Here is a 24829-nt window from a genome sequence, read left to right as displayed (position 1 = left end):
ATATAAATATATATATATATTATTATAGTTTTTCATTATTTCACGTATGAAAACTGTATTTTTGAATAGGTTTAGAATTAGACATTTTTGTTTTTCTGTTTATATGCAGCTGAGTAAAAGTTTACTATATTTTAAAACAATAAAATTTTTATGGTAAATTTATCAATGAATAAGTTTTTAATGCTGTTCTAATGTAACACAATGATAAAAAAAAATTGTATTTTAATGTAAACAATAAATTTATATTTTCAATGACATTCACAAATAATAATGAATATGTTATTAATTTTTTAAAATTAGTTACCATTTTAATGCATATATATGACTAATGTTTAATTAGTTACATAGCATTGAAATGGTTTTAATGCTATGATTTATTCTATGAAAAGTATCATGTGATATTTTTTTTTGCTTGGATCAATATTATGAAATAAGAATTGTCAGTATCCTATATGATACTGTAATGTTTAATGATAGATCAATAGAACAAGCAATGCAGAAAATAGAAACATTCTATACATTCATAAATATTGTATATGTTCCTATTTTTTCCTAATTAGTCACACTATACATTTACAGATAATGTGTACAGTATATAATAATACAGCGCATTTCATAATGTTTTCTTGAGTTACAAAAAGTCACTACAAGAGAAATACAGAACTCACTTCAACAAAACCAGCACTAGATGGGACAGGAACTCAAGCAATCTTTTATATAACACAAATGTTCAATATGTGTCACAGATGACACAGCATACATTGATACTATTGTTCAGTTCTTGCCACACCTTTTGCAACATGGGCCTGTCAATAATGGACACGGCTGTGACAATATGCTCTTCTAGCTCAGCAATATCATGCAACAATGGTGGGACAATGGTGCTGGTTTTGTTGAGATGAGTTCAGTACTTCTCTTGCAGTGACTTTTGTAACTTCAAAAAATATTATGAAATACATTTACAAGTACACGAGGATTATAAAATCTATTTTAAATTTGGATGAACTGTACTAAAACATGAAAATATTTAAAAATTGAATAATTTGAATATTTCATTGAAATTTCTGCAATTGGGAAATAAGAAAAGAATTGCATTTCAGTACTTAGATTGAGTACAGAAATGCAATTCTTTCCTTTATATTTTGTCATAAAAAATAAATTAGTCATAAAACAGAATTAATAAATTGGCTAAAAGAACTTTAGCTAACATATAATTATAGAAATGAAAATAATGAAATTATAACCTCTTGTAATATAAAATTTTGTAATAATATGTTTAATAGACATTATTTAATAGACAAATTGTCATTAATGATTGTTAATTTTTTATATCAATGCAGGAAATTATGGATATTATTTCCTCCAAAAGACAGCGAATTTCTCTATCCTACTCGTATTCCATATGAAGAGTCTAGTGTCTTTAGTTCAGTCAATTTGAAAAGATTTAATCAGAAGAAACATTCAAAATTTCAAGTAAGATAAGCAAAAAAAATTAATTAATAGTAGTACTATAAATAAAACAATTGTTTATAAATTTCACCATAAAACTTAACTTTGTTATCAAAAGTTAACATAAGTTGATAATTAATTGTGTAAATTACACTTAATTACTGATATATTTATTTTTGTTGTTAATAATAATTTCATTGTGTATAGTGGGTGATCAGTTAACGAACATAATCTGTTCCAAGACTTTGTTCACTATCTGAATTGTTTGTCAGCTGATTATCGATTTAACATAAGTTTTTATGGGAATTTGATTACTTTAGTTCTGGAAACTCCAAGAAATAAAAAATATATACTTTCTTACTACATTTATTTATATGTAATAATAAAAATACATACAAAATATATACACAGTCTTGCATTTTTATTAGTCATGTTTTTTCCATTTGTGGGGATTAAAGAATCTGTATAATGTCGATTTCTTTTCTCTCTTCTTCAAGATTTTTCAGAAGTAATTAATAGCATTGTAATTGTAGAGATTCCCAAGCCTGTTAACCTCAACCTGGTTTGGATACCATTCTAAGACCGTTGTTCTGACATTCTCCCACTTCTTCAAAAGATCTTTAATAGCAGATATCGGCATTAATCCTCTTTTTCAGAAGAAAACATATCTCACTGAGTTTCTTGGCATTCTTCTGTTGTTAGATCAGTTTCAGGTTCCATTATGAACTCTTCAATGTTCTTTATTTTTCAGATGTGATTTTTGTTACTCCTTTAGCTGCTTGAGTCTTCTTGATTATACTGTATCTTTCTTAGATAAGATTGAACTGCGGCCTACTGTAGACCTGCTCAAGCCATACTGTTAACCAACAACATCAGACATCTGCTCACTCTCTACTTTTGCTATTATATTAGGTCAGTCCATAAGTTCGTGTGTATTTTATGATCTTGTTTTGCTGTTAAAAATGCCAGTCTAATGTGATACTTTTTACACTGAAGTGTTAAATTGGATCTCATTCATATAATACTGTTCAGAATTGGGAACATTTCAGTTGTTTATTTTCGTTAAAATGGAAGTAACAGATGAATATAAGAGACATGTTTTATACTTTTTATTTTTAAGTGATGAGAATGCTACAAATGCAGCCAAAAAATTAAATACTGTTCATAATCAAACTGTAATTAGTGTAAGGACTGCGCAGAAGTGGTTTGAAAGATTTAGAAATAATGATTTTAGTGTGGAGGATAAGGCTCGTACTGGAAGACCCGTTGACTTTGATGATGATGCTCTCTCTGCACTAGTTGAAGCAGAACCATCTTTAACAGTTGATGAAATTGCGGAACGTTTAAATTCATCCCATGGAACTGTTCATAGACATCTACAACAAATCGGAAAAGTTTCAAAGCTAGGAAAATGGATACCACATGAACTGTCAATAGCTAACTGACAACAACGTCAACTGCTCAACTCCAAAGCTTCAACTGGGAAATTTTACCTCATCCACCATATTTGCCAGATATTGCTCCCAGTGATTATCATCTTTTTCGGAGTTTGCAGAATTTTTTAAAAGGAAAAACTTTTGAGGATGAGAACAATGTAAAAAAGGCTATTTCTGAATATTTTGATTCAAAACCGAAATCATTTTACAAAGACGGGATTAAAAAGCTACCATCAAGATGGCAAGAAATTGTACAAAATAATGGTGAATACATTATAGATTGAAATAAAATTTAATTAAAATTTTTTGTTGCTTTTTTTGTAGATAAAAATGCGCACGAACTTATGGACTGACCTGATACTTTCACCTTTCGAAAATAAAAACTGATACAAAACTTAATGAGTGCCAGCCCAACAGTCTCGTAAATACAATAAAAGAATTGTTTCTGTCAGAAAAATAAAAGGCTGGAATTACAAGGGAGAGTTTCAAAGTTGGGAGGAATACTATCCAATCAGTATATACTGGATTGAGCATTGATATCAGCATCTCCCATGCTCCAAAAAGTTTTGAATTGTTGCCTGAAGACAAGGGAAGACCAATCAGTATTCATTATTTTACGTTGCTTCTTCTTGTGTTTGTTCTTTGAGGTGTTCATTATCTGAATATAAAAATCTTTGTGAAAGTGTTTATTATCTGATTTGTTCATAGTTTGAACTGTTTGTTAACCAATCACCCACTGTACATCAAAAATTTGGTTATGTATCTACAAAGGTATATTTCAAACTAAAATTGCTTTCATAATAAACTGAATATGTTTAATCAAAAAATTTTGTATGCATGTTCAAATATGCTTTAGTTGCTGTTGTCAAAATATATTATAAAAATGTAGAAAAAACATAAATTTGTTGTGATAAATTCAATTCAATTTTTTTACTAATTCTCTTAATTATGCTTATGCTTTTAGTTTCTGGGAGTCAAAATTTAAATACTTTTTGAAATTTACAATTTTACCTTCAGATCCATACAAAAACAGAACAAAATGTTTTGTCGGGATCTGAAGAACAAACTTTGCATAGAAATGAACAAAAGAAAAAAAACATTTGACAATATTTTTTGCTGATTCCTGATTGTTTGTTGAAGTTTGTTTTGTAGAGCAAGAATTTTCCTTAATTCTTTGATAAAGTATTTCTTTTATTGTAGAGCAGGCATCTCTAGATAAATCTAAGAAACATCAATCAAATATTTATCTAGTATGGACTATAGTTTGCTTTTATTATAATAGAAGATTCAAATCAAAAGTCTTAAACATAAAGTACTGGTAATATTGGAAAAGCATTTACTGTTTATACTAAAAATAAAATTTTTATTTTTAGTATATAATTTTCAACTGTATTAACATTTCATAAATGGATATTTGTAATTTACCTGAATACCACAATTTATCACTATATAGTTTTCATTGTTATATTAAATATCTTACTGGATATACTAATGTATTTGTAGTGTTCTAGTTTCATAATTTTGTTTGTAATGGTAATATTAGTAATGTAACTTCAAAGATTATTACATTAGGTTCACTTTCTTGTTTGTTTATTTTCATCTCTCTCCTGTTTCAATGCAGTAATATTTTAAGACCAAATGTATATTATTATTGTAACATTTTCATTGCTGTTACTGCATATTAAAATGCAATTCCTATATAGTTTCTAATAGGGCATTAAATAAATTTATATGTTGTATTACTGGTTACAAATATATCCTTTAATGACCTCATTAAGTGTTTGTTAAAGGTAGTTTGTAATGGGTAATATCATGCTACAATATGGATTGATCAGGTAAATAGGCATTTTCTAGTATTTTAATATGATTTGGAGTAGTGGGTTGTGTGGATCAGAAACAAATTATGATTTTTCCCAAAAGAAATAATGGAAAAGACTTTTTGATGTCAATATCCAATATTTGAATCATTTTCAGAAATACATTAGATTCAGATAATATGATATATCAATAAAGATAAAAATAGTAGTAGAGCTTTTGTGCTTTTACTAGTATTTATTTTTAAAAGAAATATTTTATGACACACAGTATTATTCTAAAATCTGTATTTTTAAAATTTATTTTTTATTTGAACTTTTTTACTATGAATCTATATATTTTTATGCATGTTGTCAATGGGAGTCTAATGGTTCTGTAGACCCTCTTTTCCTGCCATGTAAAGTTATAATACATCACAAAGCTTGGCTCCAGTTCATGTTTAAACTTGTTTAACAATAAAAATGTGATAGTCTTAGAGTTGAATTTTGTTTTTATTGTATAAACTGATAAACTGTTGATTAATAAAGTGATGAATGGTGACCCTTAGATCACACAGTTTTCAATACATATGTATATATTAAAATTTTTACAGTATAATTTGTAAGATATATTATTTAATTCTGTTAATAATGTATTATTACTGTATTTACTCGCATATAAGATGAGGTTTTTATTCATTTTTCACTGCTTCAAAAACCTAGGTCATTCTGTATGTGCAAGCGAAGGATTCTTTGAGTTTTTGCAAATAATTTTTGTGAACTGTGTATTTGCATTTTTTACCGGATGCTCACCTTTCTGTGTTTAAAAACAAAAGTATTTTATCTGGGTCATTTGAATCATTCTTTTGTATTGTCAGGAATAAAGATTAATAGCAATAGGAAAAGCAAAGCTTTTGAATTGAATTCCAAATTGAAATTCCAAAATCACATGGAGTGAGCCAAATATAAGTTTTAATCCATTTCCACATGAAAACAGATGATTTTTCGGAATCAAAAATTGCAGAAACTCATAAATGTAATCAACAGAGAGTGGATTCAACTGTTAAGAATAGGCAAAAAAAGGTTCCTGATTGTCCAGTTTTATGTGAACAAATTATGTTGTCAATTTTACAAGATTTTTCCTTAACATTTAAAATGCCAGTAATTTTTGCAGTACAATGTGTTCATTTATGTTCATTTGATATTTTATTTGTGATTAAATGAAATAAAATTAGAATTGTATTAATAAATCTGATTTTCTTTATTTTGATCTTTAAAGTCACACCTCGTCCTAAATGCAAGATCGACTTATACACGAGTAAATATGGTGTGATATTTTCAAGTGTATTTGACTCATTGGAGTCATTGATATATATTGTGATGACCTGCCTAGTTTTGAGCTTCTTAAAATCAGATTATTTTATGGAAGTACTGGATTAGCAAAAATGCAGATGAGGAGTTGCCATGCACATTAGCTGAATTGGTGAAAACATGCAGTCTAGATATGTTTCTGAACTTTTTGTGCTGCTAAAACTGTGCCATAATTTCCACATTATCATATGAATGCAAAAGGTCATTCATCATATTGAGCAGACTGAGAAACCACATGAGAGCTAGAATGACGGAATGTTACTTTACAGGACTTGTAATTACAATTTTCACATTGACATTGATGAATTTGTAAATATATTCACGACATTGCATCCAAGGAGAATGCAGTTAGGTATGTTGTAGACAATTCAAGGTTTTCTTGAAGACATGAAACATTATTTTGTAATATAAACTAACAATTATTTATTGTGACATCATTCATTCATTCATCTGAGACTGCATATTACTCAATAAACAAAACTTACTCTAATACCTTGTAAACATGAAGTTAACAAATTTGGCTGCACATTTACAAGGTGTTAGAATAAGTTTTGTTCATTCATTCATTCATTTAGATTTATTAATGTAACAAGGTTACATGACCTGATGTCGCAAATACATAATCAGGTATTATAATACAATATATTTGTTAGTTGGTTTTACAGACATAAAATAACAGTACAGTATCATTGTAAAATTGCAGGTATATGTTTTGATTTTACATGACAATTCTTGATAATTAAGTACATTTGTTGATTTACAAACATAGAAAGTAATAACATGGATAATACTATGAACTAACAGAAATTGGTTGACATATAGAAGTTAGCAAGTCTTTTTATATGCCAACCAATTGCTGTTAGTACATAGTATTATTCATGTTATTACTATCTATGTTTGTAAATCAACAAATGTACTTAATTATCAAGAATTGTCATGTAAAATCAAAACATATACCTGCAATTTTACAACTATACTGTACTATATTATTGTGACATCGTCACAATTCCAGGCTGCAATTTTTAATCATATTTTTTAATTAACTTAATTTAAAATATATGTTCTCCCCCTCAAATTAGTAGTGGCTTGCCCCTGTACATCATACTTATCCTTTAACAAGAGAGTTGAGCTGGTCATCTATTAACTGCTTTCAGGAGAAAAGCATTTTAAATTGAAATAATGTGACTTCCTGTTTGCATCAGAAGTTCATATATGGTTAATTTGGGGCCTCCTGCCCTTAAAGTTTCCATATCTGGTCTTGGATTTCATCTATCTAATTCTGTTCTTGAGATTAAGGAAAGATGGGCGGACAACAGTGGGAATTAATAGGTTTACAATTTTTTCAAATTGCAGTCCATTAATGTGTTTTTCTTATTCCACTAGACTGTCTCTGGAAATTTTCTGACGACACATGTACATATTTTGTAAATATTTTGGAAAATGCTTAATCAAAAATTTTTTATATTTAACATTGCTTCTATTCCACTTAATTATTATTAATTTTATACAATTTCATTAAGTTATAATTGTAAGTATTAACAATAATTTTCATAAAATGGAAAGAAAAAGATGAAAAAAGAAAAATTTTATATACGAAGAAACAAGATGGAAAATAATAATAAAATTTTTCATATTGTCATTATTAAATGAAGGGGATGTTATGTATAAATTTAGATGTAGCTGTGCTGTACAATATATTTATATAGGCAAAACAAAACAAAAACTTAAAACAAGATTGCAAGAGTATGTAAATACTATAAAATATAAATTCTGTTTTAGTATAATGTTTTTAATTATAATTTTAGTATTATATTAATTATTATTATTTCTATGACTTATTAAATAATATAGATATAATGTTTGATTATTTATACTAAATATAAAAACCAAATTTTGAATTATAATTTTCTCTCTCTTCATTCCACATCTAAAGTTTTATTTAGAAATAAAATGTTTATTTGTAAAATAAAATTTGAATTAATATTCTATCTAAATGCAATAAAATTATTTATTAATTAGTTTTCACATCCGCATCCTGTTATTTTGGAACCCGGTGAAGTATTGTGTGTACCACCACTTTGGTGGCATTATGTGGAATGTCTTGAACCATCCATTAGTATAAATACGTGGATAGAATTAGTAAGTTGTTTTATATTTTTGTAAAATGAAACAAATTTAGTTTCTGAATAATAAGTTATTTTATAATTGAAGTAAATTATTATAGTTTAAATCAGTAGTTCTTTATTACAAGTTTAACTGATAAATTAAGTATTTAATTGATAAATACATGTTTTGTAGCATTTTTTTGTATTTAGAATAAACAATTTTACTACATTAGAAGTCATTATCGGATTACTCATAACATATGCTAAAATTAAGTTAACTTCTAAAATATTTCTTTGAGAATTATTATATAGAAGAATGGAAGTATTGGAAATTTATCAGCTTTCAAGGTAGAAGCATTAATAGGCGTGTCTAATAATATCAGTTAAGATATGGATTGACATAAACAACATGGAAAAAGACTGAAGATGAGACATATGTATGCTTATCTTTGGTGGTTTTCAGAAAAGTCTTGATGGAATGATTGTCTGTCATGTAAAAGGATACTCCATACAAAGCAAATTGGCAGCAGTGTATTACCATATATCATTGTTTTTGTAAATCACATTCATTGCTAGTTCTTGAGAACTCAAATTTTGAAAACTCATTTCATTCTTGAAAGTATTCAATTCTGCCTCTGGTTAATTCTAACATTAACCTAAGATTAAAGAAACGTACAGACATAAGGTCATTCATTACAAAGGCCTTGTGTCTGTATGTTCCCTTGTCACACGACCTTTGTTTCTTTGAAAAGGTTCAAAATGCTTCTTGGAATAGTTTATGCTTTACAATGACTGTTAATGTTGGTAGTGATTTTACTTAGTTCTCTACATTTACACTACTAATACTACTAATTACTATGTGGAATCTTAATTTTTCTGCTTTATCCAGATTATATTATATTCTTCATACCCAAAAACCTCTTCTAATTTTATATTGGACATGTTTCTGAATTATAGATTTAACATAGAAAATCTGCTCCATTTCAAAGCATGTTTCCATTTAGGCAGTTTTGTTTTACACAAGTTTTACTGTATATATATATATGTTTCACTAAAGAATAATTAAAGATCATTAATACTCATGATGAATATTAAAATTATATAAGATGTTTGTTATTAAGCATTACTCAGTTGTAAATCTTTAAAAAAAATAATTTGCTTTTACTAAATATTTGACATTAAGATTATCAAAGCAAAATATAATTAGAATTTGATAAAGAATGAAAAATTGAAAAATAATATACAGTAGCGAATCAAATCATTTTAAATAATAGTAATCTGTTGTTTAAATAATAGTGATTATAACTAATGTAAAATGTGTAAAAATCAGAATTTCATGGGACACTGTAAACTTTCAAGCTTAGGAAAGATAAGCAGACTGGAACAAGCTAATGGTCAACTTCAAACTGTAAATATATTTTTTATTAATTTTCAGTCTAGAGATAGTATATGTATGCTATATAAACTGAAATTTTCTCAAAGTAAAAGGGCACAGAAAATAAAATATACATTTAAAACATATTGTAAAAATACAAATAATACATACAGAAATATTGAAGTATTTCTTGTCGTCCTTTTCATCATCACATGAAACATGATCCACATAAGCAGAGTTGATCTTTCCTTATAGGCTACTTGAAATGGAACAATGTTGGTGGGTAACCTCTCTTTTGACATGCAGCCTTACTTGCAATACAAAGGGGTATCAATGAGAAATCTGATTTCCGGCATACTCAGTAAATTGGTGATTCACAAGTTGGAAGCTGCAGTTCTGCCATACTTTCTTCATTGCATTGCCTTTTATGTGAGATACATAGATGACAATACTTGTCATATGGCACCACCATCCAGACACCATCTCATTGAGCGGTACAACCACAATCCCTACAGCCTCGCACTCAGTTTGGAGCAAAGCAGTGGAATGGGGGCATTTTCTAGATCTATATATATAACTTGACCATTCGTGCTTCAAAACTAGCATATATTGAAAACCTACTTACCATCCATTTTTCATTTTTTCCTGCATGCATGACCGTTTTTATTACAAGTTGGCAGCATTTAACACCTTGATTTGAAGGGCTTTTACCCATTACTTCAATATTCAGGATAGGGAGAAGGAATGTTGTTACATTCTATGGCAAGCACTTGAGCACAGGTATGTTCTGAATTCTGTTAAAAGACCTCATTTCCACTACGAAGCCCACCACTTGCCTGCTCACACTACACCAAGTGCACCTACTATGGACATCAACTTCAGAACAGTTACTATCAATAACACCTTGGCCCTACCTACAGAGAAATTGCCAAATCTTCCAGTTTTTGTTTGGCAATTAACATACCCTACCATCTTTTCTCTCCTTTGTAATGCCAAGGACTCCAAAAACTGGCACCACCTCCCTGGAGTGTCCTCTGTTTCTCTACACAATCACAGATGCAATATCCCTCTTGCATACATTGGGGTTACATGCAGACACATACAATCATCCCTCAAAGTACATCATGAGGACAAGAAAAGAAAGGCCATTTTTGTTGCCTTTGCTTCTTATGCTTCAGACTTGAAAGTGGAGGTCTTCTTTCATCTATCCAGGATCCTCCACTCTATGTATGATAGGATGCTTTTATAGCATTTGGAGAAATATGAGATCTAAAGGGCTTCAGTAAAGAAGCATGCCATCAATCACAAGGACACAGAGTCGTTTCCCCTGGCTTGGAAGTTTTATGTTCATCAACATCTAGCTGATGACATTCCTTCTGACACAAATTCTACGACATCATCTGTATCCACCAATACCCAGGTGCCACATCTACCATGTTACACGTGCGATTATAAATGAAGAATTTTCTCATAGAATTGTAATATTCCAGCTGAAGATATCTTCTGGAAGGTAGATGAAAACATTCATGCAACTGTTTAAATGCTGAGTTTTGTTCAACTTTGTGAGCAGTTTTTTTGTTTATATATTCTGTATTGAGTTGGTGTCCTTTAAAGTTCATTTCGTCATTATAAGAGACTAATTCATAACTGAAATTATTGTAAAGTTAATCATTGTAAGAACTGTAATTTATAAGAAATAAACCAAAAAGACAAATTTGTGTTTTAACATTTTATTTGTATTAGTTTTTTTTTATAAATAGCTATTTTTGTCAGTTTATATTGTTCTTAGATTATAATTCTTAGTTAGCTTTGGAATATTACTTCACACCACTTAATTTAAGGAGATCAACTTCTTTATTTTCTTTAAAAAATATTTTCAGCTTCTGTCAAGCCAAGTTTTGTGAAGTATAATAATGTTTAGAAATAATTCTGTATATTTAATATAATATATTAAAGAAATAAATGTATACTGGAAATTCAATTATTTGAACAGTTTTCAAAAAAAGAAAAAGAAACTAATATGTGTATTGTTATATATACTATGGAGTACAATTATACAAAGACTGAAGCCTCCATGTAACTGGAAATTACTACCATCATATCTCACTTGTAGTGTTGAAAAATGAGGTCAATGTATATATAATGTTGTTAGATTTTGAGTAAATTGATTTACTTTTAAATTAGACAGTAATTACATTACAGTATTTATAGTTCATGAAACTTTAAATGCACTTATTGTGCGAATGGTGCTTGAGGTACCCAAAATACAAAAACAAGTTTCTGGATTATCCAAAATTTCATTTATCTGAATGACCAGTTTTCATCAAATTCCACTGTATTTAATAAAATATACCTGCAGATTACAAATGAAAATATAAAATCAACGATAAATATATATTAATAAAAATTTTCAAAATTTTTTTGATGCAAGAAATTTACTGAAGTGATGAAATTGCCAAAAAATTAATTTTAATAAATTAGCAATTTTGAAACAAATTTCAATTTAATTAAATAAATATAATTTAATATAAAGCTGAGAATGCTGAGAAGTGTTTAAATGTTTAATTTAAATTTTCAGGCAAGTGAGATTCATAATTAATAAATTTATTTTAACGAATCCCAAAAAAATACTTTAAAAAATACTTAAAATATTTGAGATATAAAACTTCCATTTTATCTCATTAATCTTATTAGTACAGTAATACAAGATATATTCAGTTTCTATCTTATATAAAACTAGCAGACCCCGCCACGCGTTGTTGTGGATCAAAATGTATCTATTATAAATTTATAACACTTCCCCCGTGGGGGGAAATTTTTTGAAAAATTTCTTCTTCTGTTGACGTACCCTATTAAAATGCAATCAAAAACGCAAAAACCCACATCTAAAATAGTATAAATAGAAGCAGAGTTCTTTACCGTAAGCCTTAATCCTAACCATCTCCCTTCAGTGGGGTTGAATTTCGACACGTATATTATATAAAAACACATGCATATTCGAATGCAGCGTTGTGTCAAATTTCAAAGGAATCGGTAGGAACAAACGAACATTACATTTTTATTTATATAAATAGATAGATGATCTGCTTTATTTCATCATCAGAAAAGCAAACTTAGGGCATCGTACTCGTAGCGCCATCTGTTGGACATAAAAGCCTTAACCTAGATTATATATTTTAATTTATATGAATGTTTAATGGAATAATATACAGCCTATGTCCACCCTGAGGTTCCATTCTAAATATTGGTGAAAGAATTTTTGAAATCGGATGAGTAGTTTCGGAGACTACCTGCTGCAAACANGTAGTTTTGGAGATTAACTGCTACATCCAAACTTACTTACTTATTTACATACTTACAAACATTACCTCTTTATAATATTAGTATATATAAAAAAAATTAACTAAAATATATTAAAATATCTTTACTAATTTATTATTAACCATTTTACAAAGTGTTAATATGAAATTTAAATTATTTAAGTGAAATGTTTTTAGTATCTTAAATGTACTCTGTGGTATGTAAAAATATATGTAAATAAAGGTAATAAGACTGTTTTAAAAATTTAAATTTTTACCATTACTAATAAATGCTAAATGTACAATTATTACTAATGATAATTCCAACAATGAAACAAACTAAATTTTATCAACTCTTTCCAAGTAATTAGCTGAAAGAACACAAAATTTGATTCTTCTCACTTATTTTATTTTCTTTATACATTTTTTCATAATTTTTATAAATAATTATGTAATAATTACACATGAGAATACACATATTTATTTGAATTTAATGTGATAGTATAATGTTAATTGGTCTAAAATTAAATTATTTTATTCATTGTTTACTTTTTATTCTTTAGGAAACTGATGATGATAAAAGATTGGAAGAAGCTATAACACGAGTGATCATGACAGGATTAATACCTATTTATGAACCAGAAAATGAAGATTGGCTAAATCCTACAGAAGTAAGTTATTTTAACTTATATAAACTTCTTTTCAAGTAAAACTAAAACTCAAGTATAGTAACTCCTTGTTATGTCACACATGTCAAGAGATAAATTAAATGAATGATATATCAGATTGTGCAATATATCCAATGTATCTTTTCATCTGTCTTGTCTATTTTCAATCTCTTTGAAGACTTGATTATTGTGAATTATTTCTACTGGCAAAAAACTATTATTATATTTCATATAATAATAGTTTTTTGTCAGTAGAAATTCAGTGAAAACTGATTTCTTAAAAGTTACTGGCTAAAGTGCTTTTATATTTGGAAGAAAAAACAGTGGGATATATCCAAATGAGCAATATAATGAAGCAAAATATATCAAGGGCTAGTGTAATAAAGCATAATTAATTAGAATTTCATAGACCCATTTCACAAATTTTGTATATAATATAATTGATTAATTAATAAATTTTTATAAACTTAATCTGTTTACACAACTGTGTAAATAATGTAAATAGAATGTATAAAATAACAACTTGGCAATGATTACCATTCATTTTTCTTCAAAACCATTATTTCTGCCAAAAGGTCATTACCATAAAGAAAAACAAGTATAGGATAAGGAACTGTTCAATAACTAAGTGCTTCAAAACCATTATTGCTGCCAAAAGGTCATTACCTTTTGGCAGCAATAATGGTTTTGAAGCACTTAGTTATTGAACAGTTCCTTATCCTATACTTGTTTTTCTTTATGATATTCTTTTTTATTTAAATTTGAATCTTTACTTAATTATAGTAATAAAGAATGCCAAATAAAACATTGTGTTATTAAAGAGAGATATACATATTATATTAATACATTTAATATAATATTTGTAATCTTTATCTTTGCAATTTGTGTTTTTTTTTTTTTTTTGGAAAAGTACACTTTTGAAGTTATGAGAAGTAATTTCTCAATGAATATTATAGTTTAAAATGATTTTATCGTCATCAAGAATTTATATTAACATGTTTCTCTTCAATGCTTACTACTGGCAAAAAAAAAAAAATGGTTTACTACTTTGTTTAATATAATGCTTGAAATGTTTGGAAAGCCACTTATCATAGCATCTATTCTATTTGGAAATGTATGTTGTTTACAACATACACTGTAGCCAATAGTTCTAAATTTATAACTGTAAATCTATTACAAATGTAATTGATATAATTAATTATTGAGAAGTAGGAAAAAATTATTTAAATATGATTTCATTTTTTGAATATGTTTACTTAGCAATATTAGTTGAAAAATCATAATGAAAATTAATTATCCTATACTTGTTTTTAATTCTTGAAGTATTTCAAAAAATATGAAGATTTTGGATGTAAACTTTGAATCTCTATTAATAGACATTGTTGTATATTTATATTCATTCACTGAATAACATTGCATATTTAATCTCTACACTAATGTAACTTTTAAATATTGTTGGAGATCTAAAGATGGCTCTTGTTGAAGGTCATTTAGATCAACAGGCTTTATGGTTTTTCTGATTGAGATTTCAGTAAAAATGTCTTGAGTTTTTTTCCTTCTCTCCTCCAACATGTTATATTATGCTTTGAGAACATTTTTTTACAGTTTTTTGGATGAAGAGTTATGTTTGAAGTCAGGATCATTATTACAGAGAGATACATGGATAGTTTGTTTGTGTTAAAACTTTTTTTTAGTTTCTTTGTGTTAAGACTCCTGAGTGGTACCATTTTCTGAACTTCTTTGTTCTTTTCATTATCTTTTTACTTAATTATAGTAATGAAGCATGCCAAATAAAACATTGTGTTATTAAAAAGAAATACAGGTATACCTTGCCTGACGTTGGTAATTGGTTCCAGGAGAACGACGTAAGTCGAATTTACTTGTCTCCGAATCTACTTATCATTAGGCTAAACCATAAATTACCATTCCCGGTTCTGTATTTTATTTATTAATGCATTTTTAATAATATATGGTTAATAAAAATTTATTTTAAGCTTACAAACAAATAAATTTTAGTTTGATTCTGATGAAACCAACTGAATAAATAGTCAATAAGTTGCCAAGTGTTGATATATGTCACCTTAGTGTGTCTGCAAAGAAACAGAAAAAAATAAATTTTAGTTTTTAATATAGTGCAGAAAAAAGTAATCTAAATTTACAAATGCATGTACTGTAAATACAGAACATACTAGTATATATTTTAATATGATTTTATGTGCTTTAAACGTTTTTCTAGTGATATTACGACTTCAATATTTGTGGCGGTCAGACGTAAAGTCGAATAAAATGACTTAAACTTGATTTTTATTTTCCATATACTTTTTTGACAAACGACATATAATCGGGAACAACGTAACTCAAAACGATGTAAGTCGAGGTATGCCTGTATACATGTTATATTAATACATTTAATATAACATTTGTGATCTCTTTGGAAGAAAAAACTGATTCTTAAAGTTGATTCTTACATCACAGATTCAGAAGTTGTGGTTCTATCACCAGCATACAAAATGATGAATGACACTAATGATTTAAAAGTTTCATTAGTGTAGAGATTAAATATGCAATGTTATTCAGTGAATGAATATAAATATACAACATAATCTTCAAATGTAATGTCAGTGGATCTTTGTTGCTTCATAAAATCTGTTTCATTGTAGATCATCCAAGATTGCATCATCATCTGTTTCTAAAACTGGATTTTATGTTTCCATTCCACTGTCTTTGCTCAATACCTCCTATTTCCAGCCATTTTTTATTGTTACTAGCTTAACTTCACACAAAGAAACTATTTAATAGTACGTCTGCAATTCAGTTGTTAATGGCTATAGGATATTTGTTCAATTTCGAAACTTTGAAGAATATGTTACAACACTTGTGTGACTGAGGGGTCAGCAATGGATTGGCATTGTCCACGTTAGGACTGACATCACTGTGTCTATAGATATAGAAACCTTGATGGCAACTAATTTCATTTTTCGCGTAAGCAGTCATGTTTGTAGGCGCTTGGACCTGGGATGAAATATATATATATAATATATATAGGATAACAAGAGTTCCATTATAGCTTTTATATAGTGTCATATATTGAATAAGGCTTATATAGCATAACATACTGGATAAGGCTCATATAGCGTAACATAATTGATTAAGCTTTATACTATTAGGTACTATTTTAACAGGTCCCTAGTAGAGAGAGAGAGCTTACATTTTTACGTGCGATGCTAAATACCTTGATTGGCTTGATTGAAGTCTTGAGATCGCAAACATCTGGATGACAGGATGGAGAATTAGGTTCCTTGATGAGCACAGTTCACTATCAAATGTTCATTGCTAAGGGCACCTATGGTGAAGGGATCGGTGAAAGGGTGGTCGAAAGAATTGGTGATGGAGCATGGTTAAACTACACTCACATGAAAAAGAAGTGGGTTGGCAAACTCCCAGGTCCCAACAACTCTCTTGTCCTCGATTCTACCCTTTTATTTCAGTGGTCCCCTTGATTTTGACACCCTCTTTAAGCCATGTTACTATTTTCGACCAATGGTAAATATTTGTAGTTAGTTTTCAGTGACACATTCGATATGTCACCTGGAAAAGGAAGTGACTCTAGGGTGAAAGATACGATCATCCTCTGATCATTAAATTGAAAATTTTTCCACTGGGATTTAAACCAATTTAACTTTCAAAAGACGAAAATTTTTTCCTCAAAATTTTTGTCAAGGCTGGGTTCTCACACTTGTTGTCCTTACAGTTTCTTTAATGAGCTGATAATTCCTTGATTCATTGGCCACAGCTTAAAGTACCATTTAATGGGAAGTGACAGATTTTTGTTTATTTTTACTTGATATTGGTGTAATACATCTAAGAAGTTGTCTATCATCAAAGAGATTTTTCCTCCCTTATATGTTATTTTATCATCAAATTCTATCAGTCATTCTGCATGCAGTTCTGAAATAGTTCATACTTCTTTGTTTGCCAATAGTGCACTCGCAAAATTTTTTAGACTTACTGATAACTAAGAGTTGGAACCATTCATATTTAAGGCTGTCAACCTAATGCCATTATTCTGATTTTAAATCTTTATCCACTAGACATTTTTTTATCTTTCAAAGTAAATGTCTTATCTGATAATAATTGGTATAACAATGTGGTGTCATCAACATCATGAAAGATACTGTATTTGAGAAGCATTGCCTTTGACTTCAATCATTCTTCAACAATAAAATCATCATAATCACTGATCTATTTTTTTATTTATTCCAATTGAGATTTTAACAGGAAACTTAATTTTGCATACAAGTGATATCAAATACAATATTTTTAAATATGTTTATGTAAGATCATATAAATATTACTAAATATTAAAGTGTATTTTTTATGGTGAGTATAACTGTAATTAATAGCTTATAGAAACATATATGAAAACTTTATAATTGCTGTTTCCTTAAAAAATGAAATCATAATTACACGTGACAGATATTATTGCGTACACTTCTGAATTGAATCAATTACAATTTAAATAGAATATATTAACTTAAGCAAACATTTTAATAACAGTATTTGTTTAGATTATTATATAGTAAGTGTATTTGCCTATTGCTGTACACGACAAATATTATTTCTTACATTTTAAATGACCTTTTAATTCTAAACAAAATTTAGTTTTTTTTTTTTTATCAGTAATTAAAATTTGTTTATATATTAAATTTAAATAATTTTATTGCTCTGTTTTCATATTAATAGTATAATTTAAAAAAACATTTTTTTCGATTTATTATTTTTTTTCTTAGCTACTATTTTTATAAATTTACATTTATTTAAACAAAAAATTTAGAAAATTTTGCATTATACATTTATACATATTTTATCTTTATGAATTAGTTATTTATATGTTTAATAATATATTTTAGTATAAATGTGTATAATTTATGCTCTAATATATATTATTTAAATAACAACAGTATGTGATATTTATTTGTTCAAATTGTTACTTATAAAAAACAATTTAATTTTAAATATATAAATGTAACTTTATAATAAACAGCTTCATAATTTTTATTATAAAATTAGTTTTATATTATTTTTCTTCAAAGAATAAAAACTTTAGATTGAAACAAAAATACAAAATACATTTTCTTAAATAAGAAATTCATCATATTTATCAACTGAACTATAAAAATTTCAGAATATTTAACTTTTTCACTAATTTTTAATCTCTTTTGAAATTTAATTCACATGAAAAAAAAGAATTTAAATTTATAACTTTTTTTTCTTTTTTAGTTTTTCTAAAAAATCCAATAAATATTTTGAAACATTAACATTTTTATTCATTACCTATACTGAATGTATTGCATGTAACTAGCTTATACTGTACATAAATTATTAATAATTAAACAATTTTAATACTGTATATCTGATTAGAAATAGATTTAATTTTATAATTTTAATTGAAGAAGCTGTTTTAAATAAAAATTGCAAATATAATATTTATTACATCTCTAGCATTTAAATTATTTGCAGTTCTTTACTTTTTTGTAATGGAAAAATACCGAGCGCTTTTAATTTTACATAATAAGTCGTGGGAGAAGAGAGGAAGATTCATTTAATTGAATTGCCACAGAAAAGAAAAATCCATATCATTCTCCTACAGATAATTTTTAAACAACACTCTGTTACTTTATTATATTAACACTTCATCCTCGATATTATGGTTATACTTATAAAATAGCTATTTTTGATGATACGAGTAATGATTTTCTATGTAATTATTCAAGAGGCATTTCTAATTATCAAAAAATCATTAAAATGAAATTCCATTATAAATTTATTGTTAGGTAGCTGTGGGAAAATGAGGTTTGGCCGAACGACAAAATTAAATTACATTAAAACCAGGAAGAATTTTAAATGTTAAATAGCAAATTGTAAAGAAATTTTAATGTTTTTATGATTATATTTTATTTTTTTCATAATTATATTTCATGAATAAAACAATTTATATTTAATTTAATAAGTAAACTATTGAAATAAAAGAATTTCATTGCTTTTAACAGAGTTTAGTTCCCACAGAAGAAACCGTCGGGTATGTCAATAATTTAATACAGAAATTTAATTTAAAAGAAAGAGAAAATAAATTACAAGGAAAAGAAATGAAAGAAGAGCTGAGTGTTAAAGATGGAAGTAAACAATTAAAAAATACCATAAAATATATTAATTCAGTTTCTTTCCAAGATTATTTAAAACTAATCGAAGAAATCGGCCCCCGAGAACTGCTTAATTCTCAAGAAATGGACTTTTCATCGCAAGCGCCGGATGATACAAAAGACCGAACCCAGGAAAATGAATTCTTAAGGGAACTGGTGACTTGTTTAACTCATCCAGATGTAATAAACATGGCAGTAAAAAAAGTCAAAGAAAATTTTCTTCTCAAACATATTTAAATTCAGATAATAAAAATATTTTTATTTTATATTTTTATTGCTTATGTTGAAAGTGGAAAAAAAAAAGTTAAATTGAATTTGTAATGGGAAAATGTAATTGCCATACAAGAAAAAATAATAATAATATTAAAGTTTTTTTTTTCCTTCTAATTTTTATATTTTTAGTTAAAAATGATTTGATTAAAAAATAATAATTTACTTTTTCAATTTTCCCAAAATTTTTATATATATATTTTTTGTTTTTTCCATTTTAAATAATAAATTATATATGAAAATGTGAAATAATTATTTTCTTCCAATTAAAGAAATAATATATAAGAATATAGTATTTAATTATGTTAACAGATGGCGCCATGTCACTTAATCAATATTTTACTCCCCTGAATGTTATTTATTAATTAAAATACGATTTATTTGTCGTTATCATTCCCATTAAAATTGCGAACAAAACTAATTTTTAACTAATTTATCTTTTATATCAACCGTTTTTCATTATACACAGCCACTTGTGATGTACGAATTAACACGTTTAAATTACCGACAAATTATTACTTATTCAAAAAAAAAAACATGAAATATTTATATAATAATATATATTTTTTTTCGGTACGTCATACAGTCTTTTACATTCTCACATATTTTGTACAGAAATTTGTAATGGCGCCCACTCAGGACGGACAAAATTAGGTGTCACGATCACACTATGGTCTGTCATCTTTTGGAGGGGGTGCTTCGTAAATAAGATCGTTTAGATGGTAAAAATTTGGTGCATCTTTACAATTCACTTTGTGATTCCAATCGCATACTCTGTATTGTTGATTAAACATAGTGTCATTGGGGCATATATGAGGTACTCTTCGGCCGTATGCATCACACATGTGGAATATTTTGCATTCGAATTCCAAATCTGCGTAAAATCCAATAGGACGATTGCTACAATCAAACGTGAATTCCACGTCAGGAAATTCTTCCCATCGTTTAGACTGAAAGCGAAAAAAAAATAAATAAAAAAAATATTCTTTATTTTGTATTATATAAACAATTGTTTTAATTGTTTAAGTTCAATTTTGTATTGTTTATTTACTATTTTTAAATTAAAAATACTCACTCTCAATAAGGCTTTCCCCCAGACCAGAGTTAAAACTGAAATATTAATTTGTTAGTTATTTTATTTTATTTATTTTTTTATTGTGTTCTTTAATTAATTTATTGTTAAATTACCTGCGCAACATATACAACTGATCGCCAAGTTTCTCCACATTTTTCAAATAATTTTTCTGTAAGGAAAATAAACGGTTAGTGACGTCGACCTATGCTCGCATACCTAACCTAATTTGTAACCGGTAATTCCAATATGGGTCAAACATTATCGAAAAGGTATTCGTTTCTAATTCGATTGGACCGTTCGAAATTCAAAAATTTGAAAAATCGAATAACGGTCTTTCTCTATGACGAAACACAATGTCGTTTTCAATCGTCAACAATTGAATTAACCGTCGTTGTCTCGTACTTGTTTTTTTTTTCGATTTTTATATAATTTACTTTCTGTTTTAGGTCTGACTTTTTTTAAATTTTAAATAATTACTTACTTACTTCTTTAATTATTTTTTTTAAATATAAGTATATTAAAAATTAGTTTAAATTTGCTTTATATTTAGATTTACATTATAAAAAAAAATAAAAGAATTAAAATATTACACAATTTAATAAAATGTATTTTTATAAAAATAATTTTTCCAATTAAATTTTTTAAATTAATAAAAATCGATTTTAATAACAATTTGAATAAATTGACGGAAATAGTGACGTATTAATTAAGTCTACGTCACAAATGATTTTAGTGACATTCGCTTTTATTTTATAACGTCACAATTAAATTTAAAAATAAAAACAAAAAGTTATTAATAAAAATGACGAGTCAATATCCTTTTAATAAAATTTTTTAACAGGAAGAGCGTTTAACAGAATATTGATAAGTGTTATTAAAAGACACATAAAGGTCTTTGATCTAAACCGATAATAAAAGTAATATTATTAATAAATGTAATTAAAATATATTCGGAATTTGTATAAGAAGAAGAGTCTTACCTGTCACGTAAAGATACCTTCAGCGGCTTTAAGATCAGATTCACTAATATGCCTGAGCTACAACACCGGAACTTCCCTGTGTTTCAACATTATATACTCATCGTTCCCCATCCTCCCCCACTTCCCACTTTTGTCAGGATTCGCCCGAGGCCAAAACAGACCAGCTCATCTGTTAAAGAACCACTGACAAAAAAAAAGAAACACACCACACGCTCTTTATTTTGATTCATTCTTCAGGATTTTTTTTTTTACGAAATAGTTAAATGCCAACACCAATTGAAGGTTGAGGTCATAATTAAGTCTTTATCTAGTATTTTTCTAAGATGGAGGCCACTTATTTTTTTATTTTTTTCGGGCGCATTCTTAATTTATCAATGCTTTCGATGATTTCTCGCTCTTTATAATGGGGGGGAGAGCTTTTGAAAATGCCACTTTTGCTAATTAATTAATTAATTTTTGAATAGGATTTTTTTATATCGAATTTAGCTCGGAGTATTCACGAAAGTAGTAACCTGTTTTGTATTTGGACTAGTGAAATTTGCATGTTTAATTGGCACTTTTACTAAAAGAATATCCTGCTTAACCAGAGGATAACTTCCTGAATTTTTGTTTATTCTTTTCCACGGTTAGCTTTCATCTATCGTTTAATAGTTTTATTAGTTAGTGAATTTGATCTTTCCAATTGTAAATTCATTAATTTTTAGGGGAGAAAAGGGGAATTTTAATCTTAAGGAGAAATAATTACAAGCATTTTTTTTAGTTTTGGGTCGTTTCTGACCTTCTTTCTGTCTTTCGTGACAAGAGCATCTCTCACGTCACGCTGAAAACACAAAATTCCTAGCAGATTCAAGGTATACTAGATGATGATCTGTCTCCCTTTTTGTCTATTTATAAAAGCAATTAAAGTGATATTCTTTTCGAATGAATTATTGAAGGTCCTTTACTTCAAATTTAACTCTCTATTATTATTAAATATACGGTTATTTGATGATTTGCATTTATCTTTCTGAACTTTAACTTCAAAGTATTTTTAATTAATTGAATAATTGCAACATATTTTATCTTTATTTATTTATTTTTTCTTATAAATTATTCTAAAGCAATGTCTCTCTCTCTTCTCTTCCTCCTCCTCTTCTTATATAAATCAATAATTTTTGAGAAGAATGTTCCTTTTAAATAATGAAATTTAATCAATTAAAATTGTCGAATAAACAACTTATTTTCCTCTGGTTAAACAAATTTTCATTTAGATAAGTGAAATTTTAGATTTGTTTACTTGTTTCTGATTATGTGTTGATCGCAATCGTAGGTTTCATATACTTATAACCGCGCTTGTTTCTGTTCATCTAAACCACTCTTCCCCCTAAACTTTTCAGACTATCATCCCCCTTTTATTGTCTATATTTCGTGTATTTTCTTTATTTCAAAATGAATTTTGGCCCTCGTGTTCCAACATACCACCTTCCAGTGGTCCCTCGTGTCTTCTACCACCTTCCAGTGCTCCCTCCTGTCTTCTACCACCCTTAATGTCCACTTTAGGAATTACTAATTTAAATATTACAATAAATAATCTTGTATTTTTCAAAATAGATTCGACTAAAAATATAAAAAAATATATATATTTCAATATATTTATGTAAATATGAAAATTATTTCTTTTAAAGTATTGGACTTTTGCCATCAATTTAAAAGAGATTTCACTTCACTAACGAATCCATATATCTTTTTTTTTTATATTTAACAGCATATTTCCTCGAATTTCTCTACTATTTATGGAATATTTTTAGTGTGATTTCAGTCTACAGAATTTATGGAGCATTATAATGCCTTTGGTGAATATTGTTAAGGCAGTAGACTGGAGATAGATTATTGACATTTTTTTTTTGGCTCGCTGATTGAATTTTGATTTTCGAAAGAGTCTTTTAACTTCGAAATTTATATCATAACTTTATATATTAAATTTAATATTTATTATTTATTGAAATGATTTAATATTTTATCTGAATTTTTCTGGTTTTCTTAAAGATACATTGAGGTGTTGTATGAACAGGGCCTCTCAGAGGAATATAAGGATTGGTGCAAGATATATATTGAGGACACTACAACAAATTAAGTTGTTATATTAAAGATGTAAGCGAAAAAAAAACATTGTATAGAATCCATACAATCTTGGGTTCCTTTAATCTTCAACTCTGGAAATTCACTGTGCTCAATTATGTCTTTTAGAATATTTTACATGGATTTTTGATCAACGTAGAGAAACAGACTAATATTAGTATTTATAAGAGTGCTCGTTGAATAATCTTCAATAATAATCCTGTAAATGTTAAGTGTAATTAATAATCTCTTACCGTAATTATCATTAAAACAATTTATTTGAAAATATTGTAAGCCAAATATACTTTTAAGTATTGTAACTTGGCAGTTTTTCCTTCATAATTCTTAAGAATTTTGCCAGTTTACTTAATAAAATGAATGTTTACAACTTTCAATTTTTTTTTTTTTTTTTTTTTTGCCAAGGATCATTTTTAATATCATCAACTCTGATCTTTTATGTCCTATTTTAACTACATTAAGAAATGATGAACGTTTGTTTGTTTGTCCTTTATTTTATCAAAATATAAAATTATATTTAAGTAGGATTTTCGTACAAATTAATAAAATACGTGATACTTTATTCCCCTTTTCTTTAAAAATAAAATTATTTATTTATCATGTACGGTTTAATGGAACATATTTATTTTATTATTTATTCTGAAAGAAAATTAAAATTTATATGTAATAATTAGATTATAGACTCGAGCGACT

General features: G+C 27.4%; 2 protein-coding genes across 2 annotated transcripts in view; one reads left to right on the top strand and one right to left on the bottom strand.

Annotated features, from left to right (window-relative positions):
* LOC111618999 (HSPB1-associated protein 1-like) overlaps positions 1 to 20008 on the top strand; it is a 34215-nt gene extending 14207 nt beyond the window's left edge. Inside the window, exons 4-7 of the mRNA XM_023360628.1 lie at positions 1341 to 1473; positions 8069 to 8188; positions 13392 to 13499; positions 19547 to 20008. Of these exons, the coding sequence (XP_023216396.1) occupies positions 1341 to 1473; positions 8069 to 8188; positions 13392 to 13499; positions 19547 to 19933 (748 nt within the window). The 3' untranslated portion in view covers positions 19934 to 20008. The remainder of the gene's footprint in view (positions 1 to 1340; positions 1474 to 8068; positions 8189 to 13391; positions 13500 to 19546) is intronic.
* Positions 20009 to 20318: 310 nt separating this feature from the next.
* Positions 20319 to 22072, bottom strand: LOC111618988. Its single transcript, XM_023360617.1, has 4 exons — positions 22022 to 22072; positions 21155 to 21210; positions 21042 to 21076; positions 20319 to 20916 (listed from the first exon to the last, which is right to left on the bottom strand). Exons 2-4 carry the CDS (start codon positions 21192 to 21194, stop codon positions 20635 to 20637), a joined length of 357 nt encoding a protein of 118 aa, XP_023216385.1. The 5' UTR covers positions 21195 to 21210; positions 22022 to 22072; the 3' UTR covers positions 20319 to 20634.
* Positions 22073 to 24829: the final 2757 nt, after the last annotated feature.

This window comes from Centruroides sculpturatus, unplaced genomic scaffold (assembly GCF_000671375.1).
Source record: "Centruroides sculpturatus isolate CEXI.00-Female unplaced genomic scaffold, Cexi_2.0 scaffold259, whole genome shotgun sequence".
Lineage (NCBI taxonomy): Eukaryota > Metazoa > Arthropoda > Arachnida > Scorpiones > Buthidae > Centruroides > Centruroides sculpturatus.
This window is presented reverse-complemented; position numbering and strand designations above follow the sequence as displayed.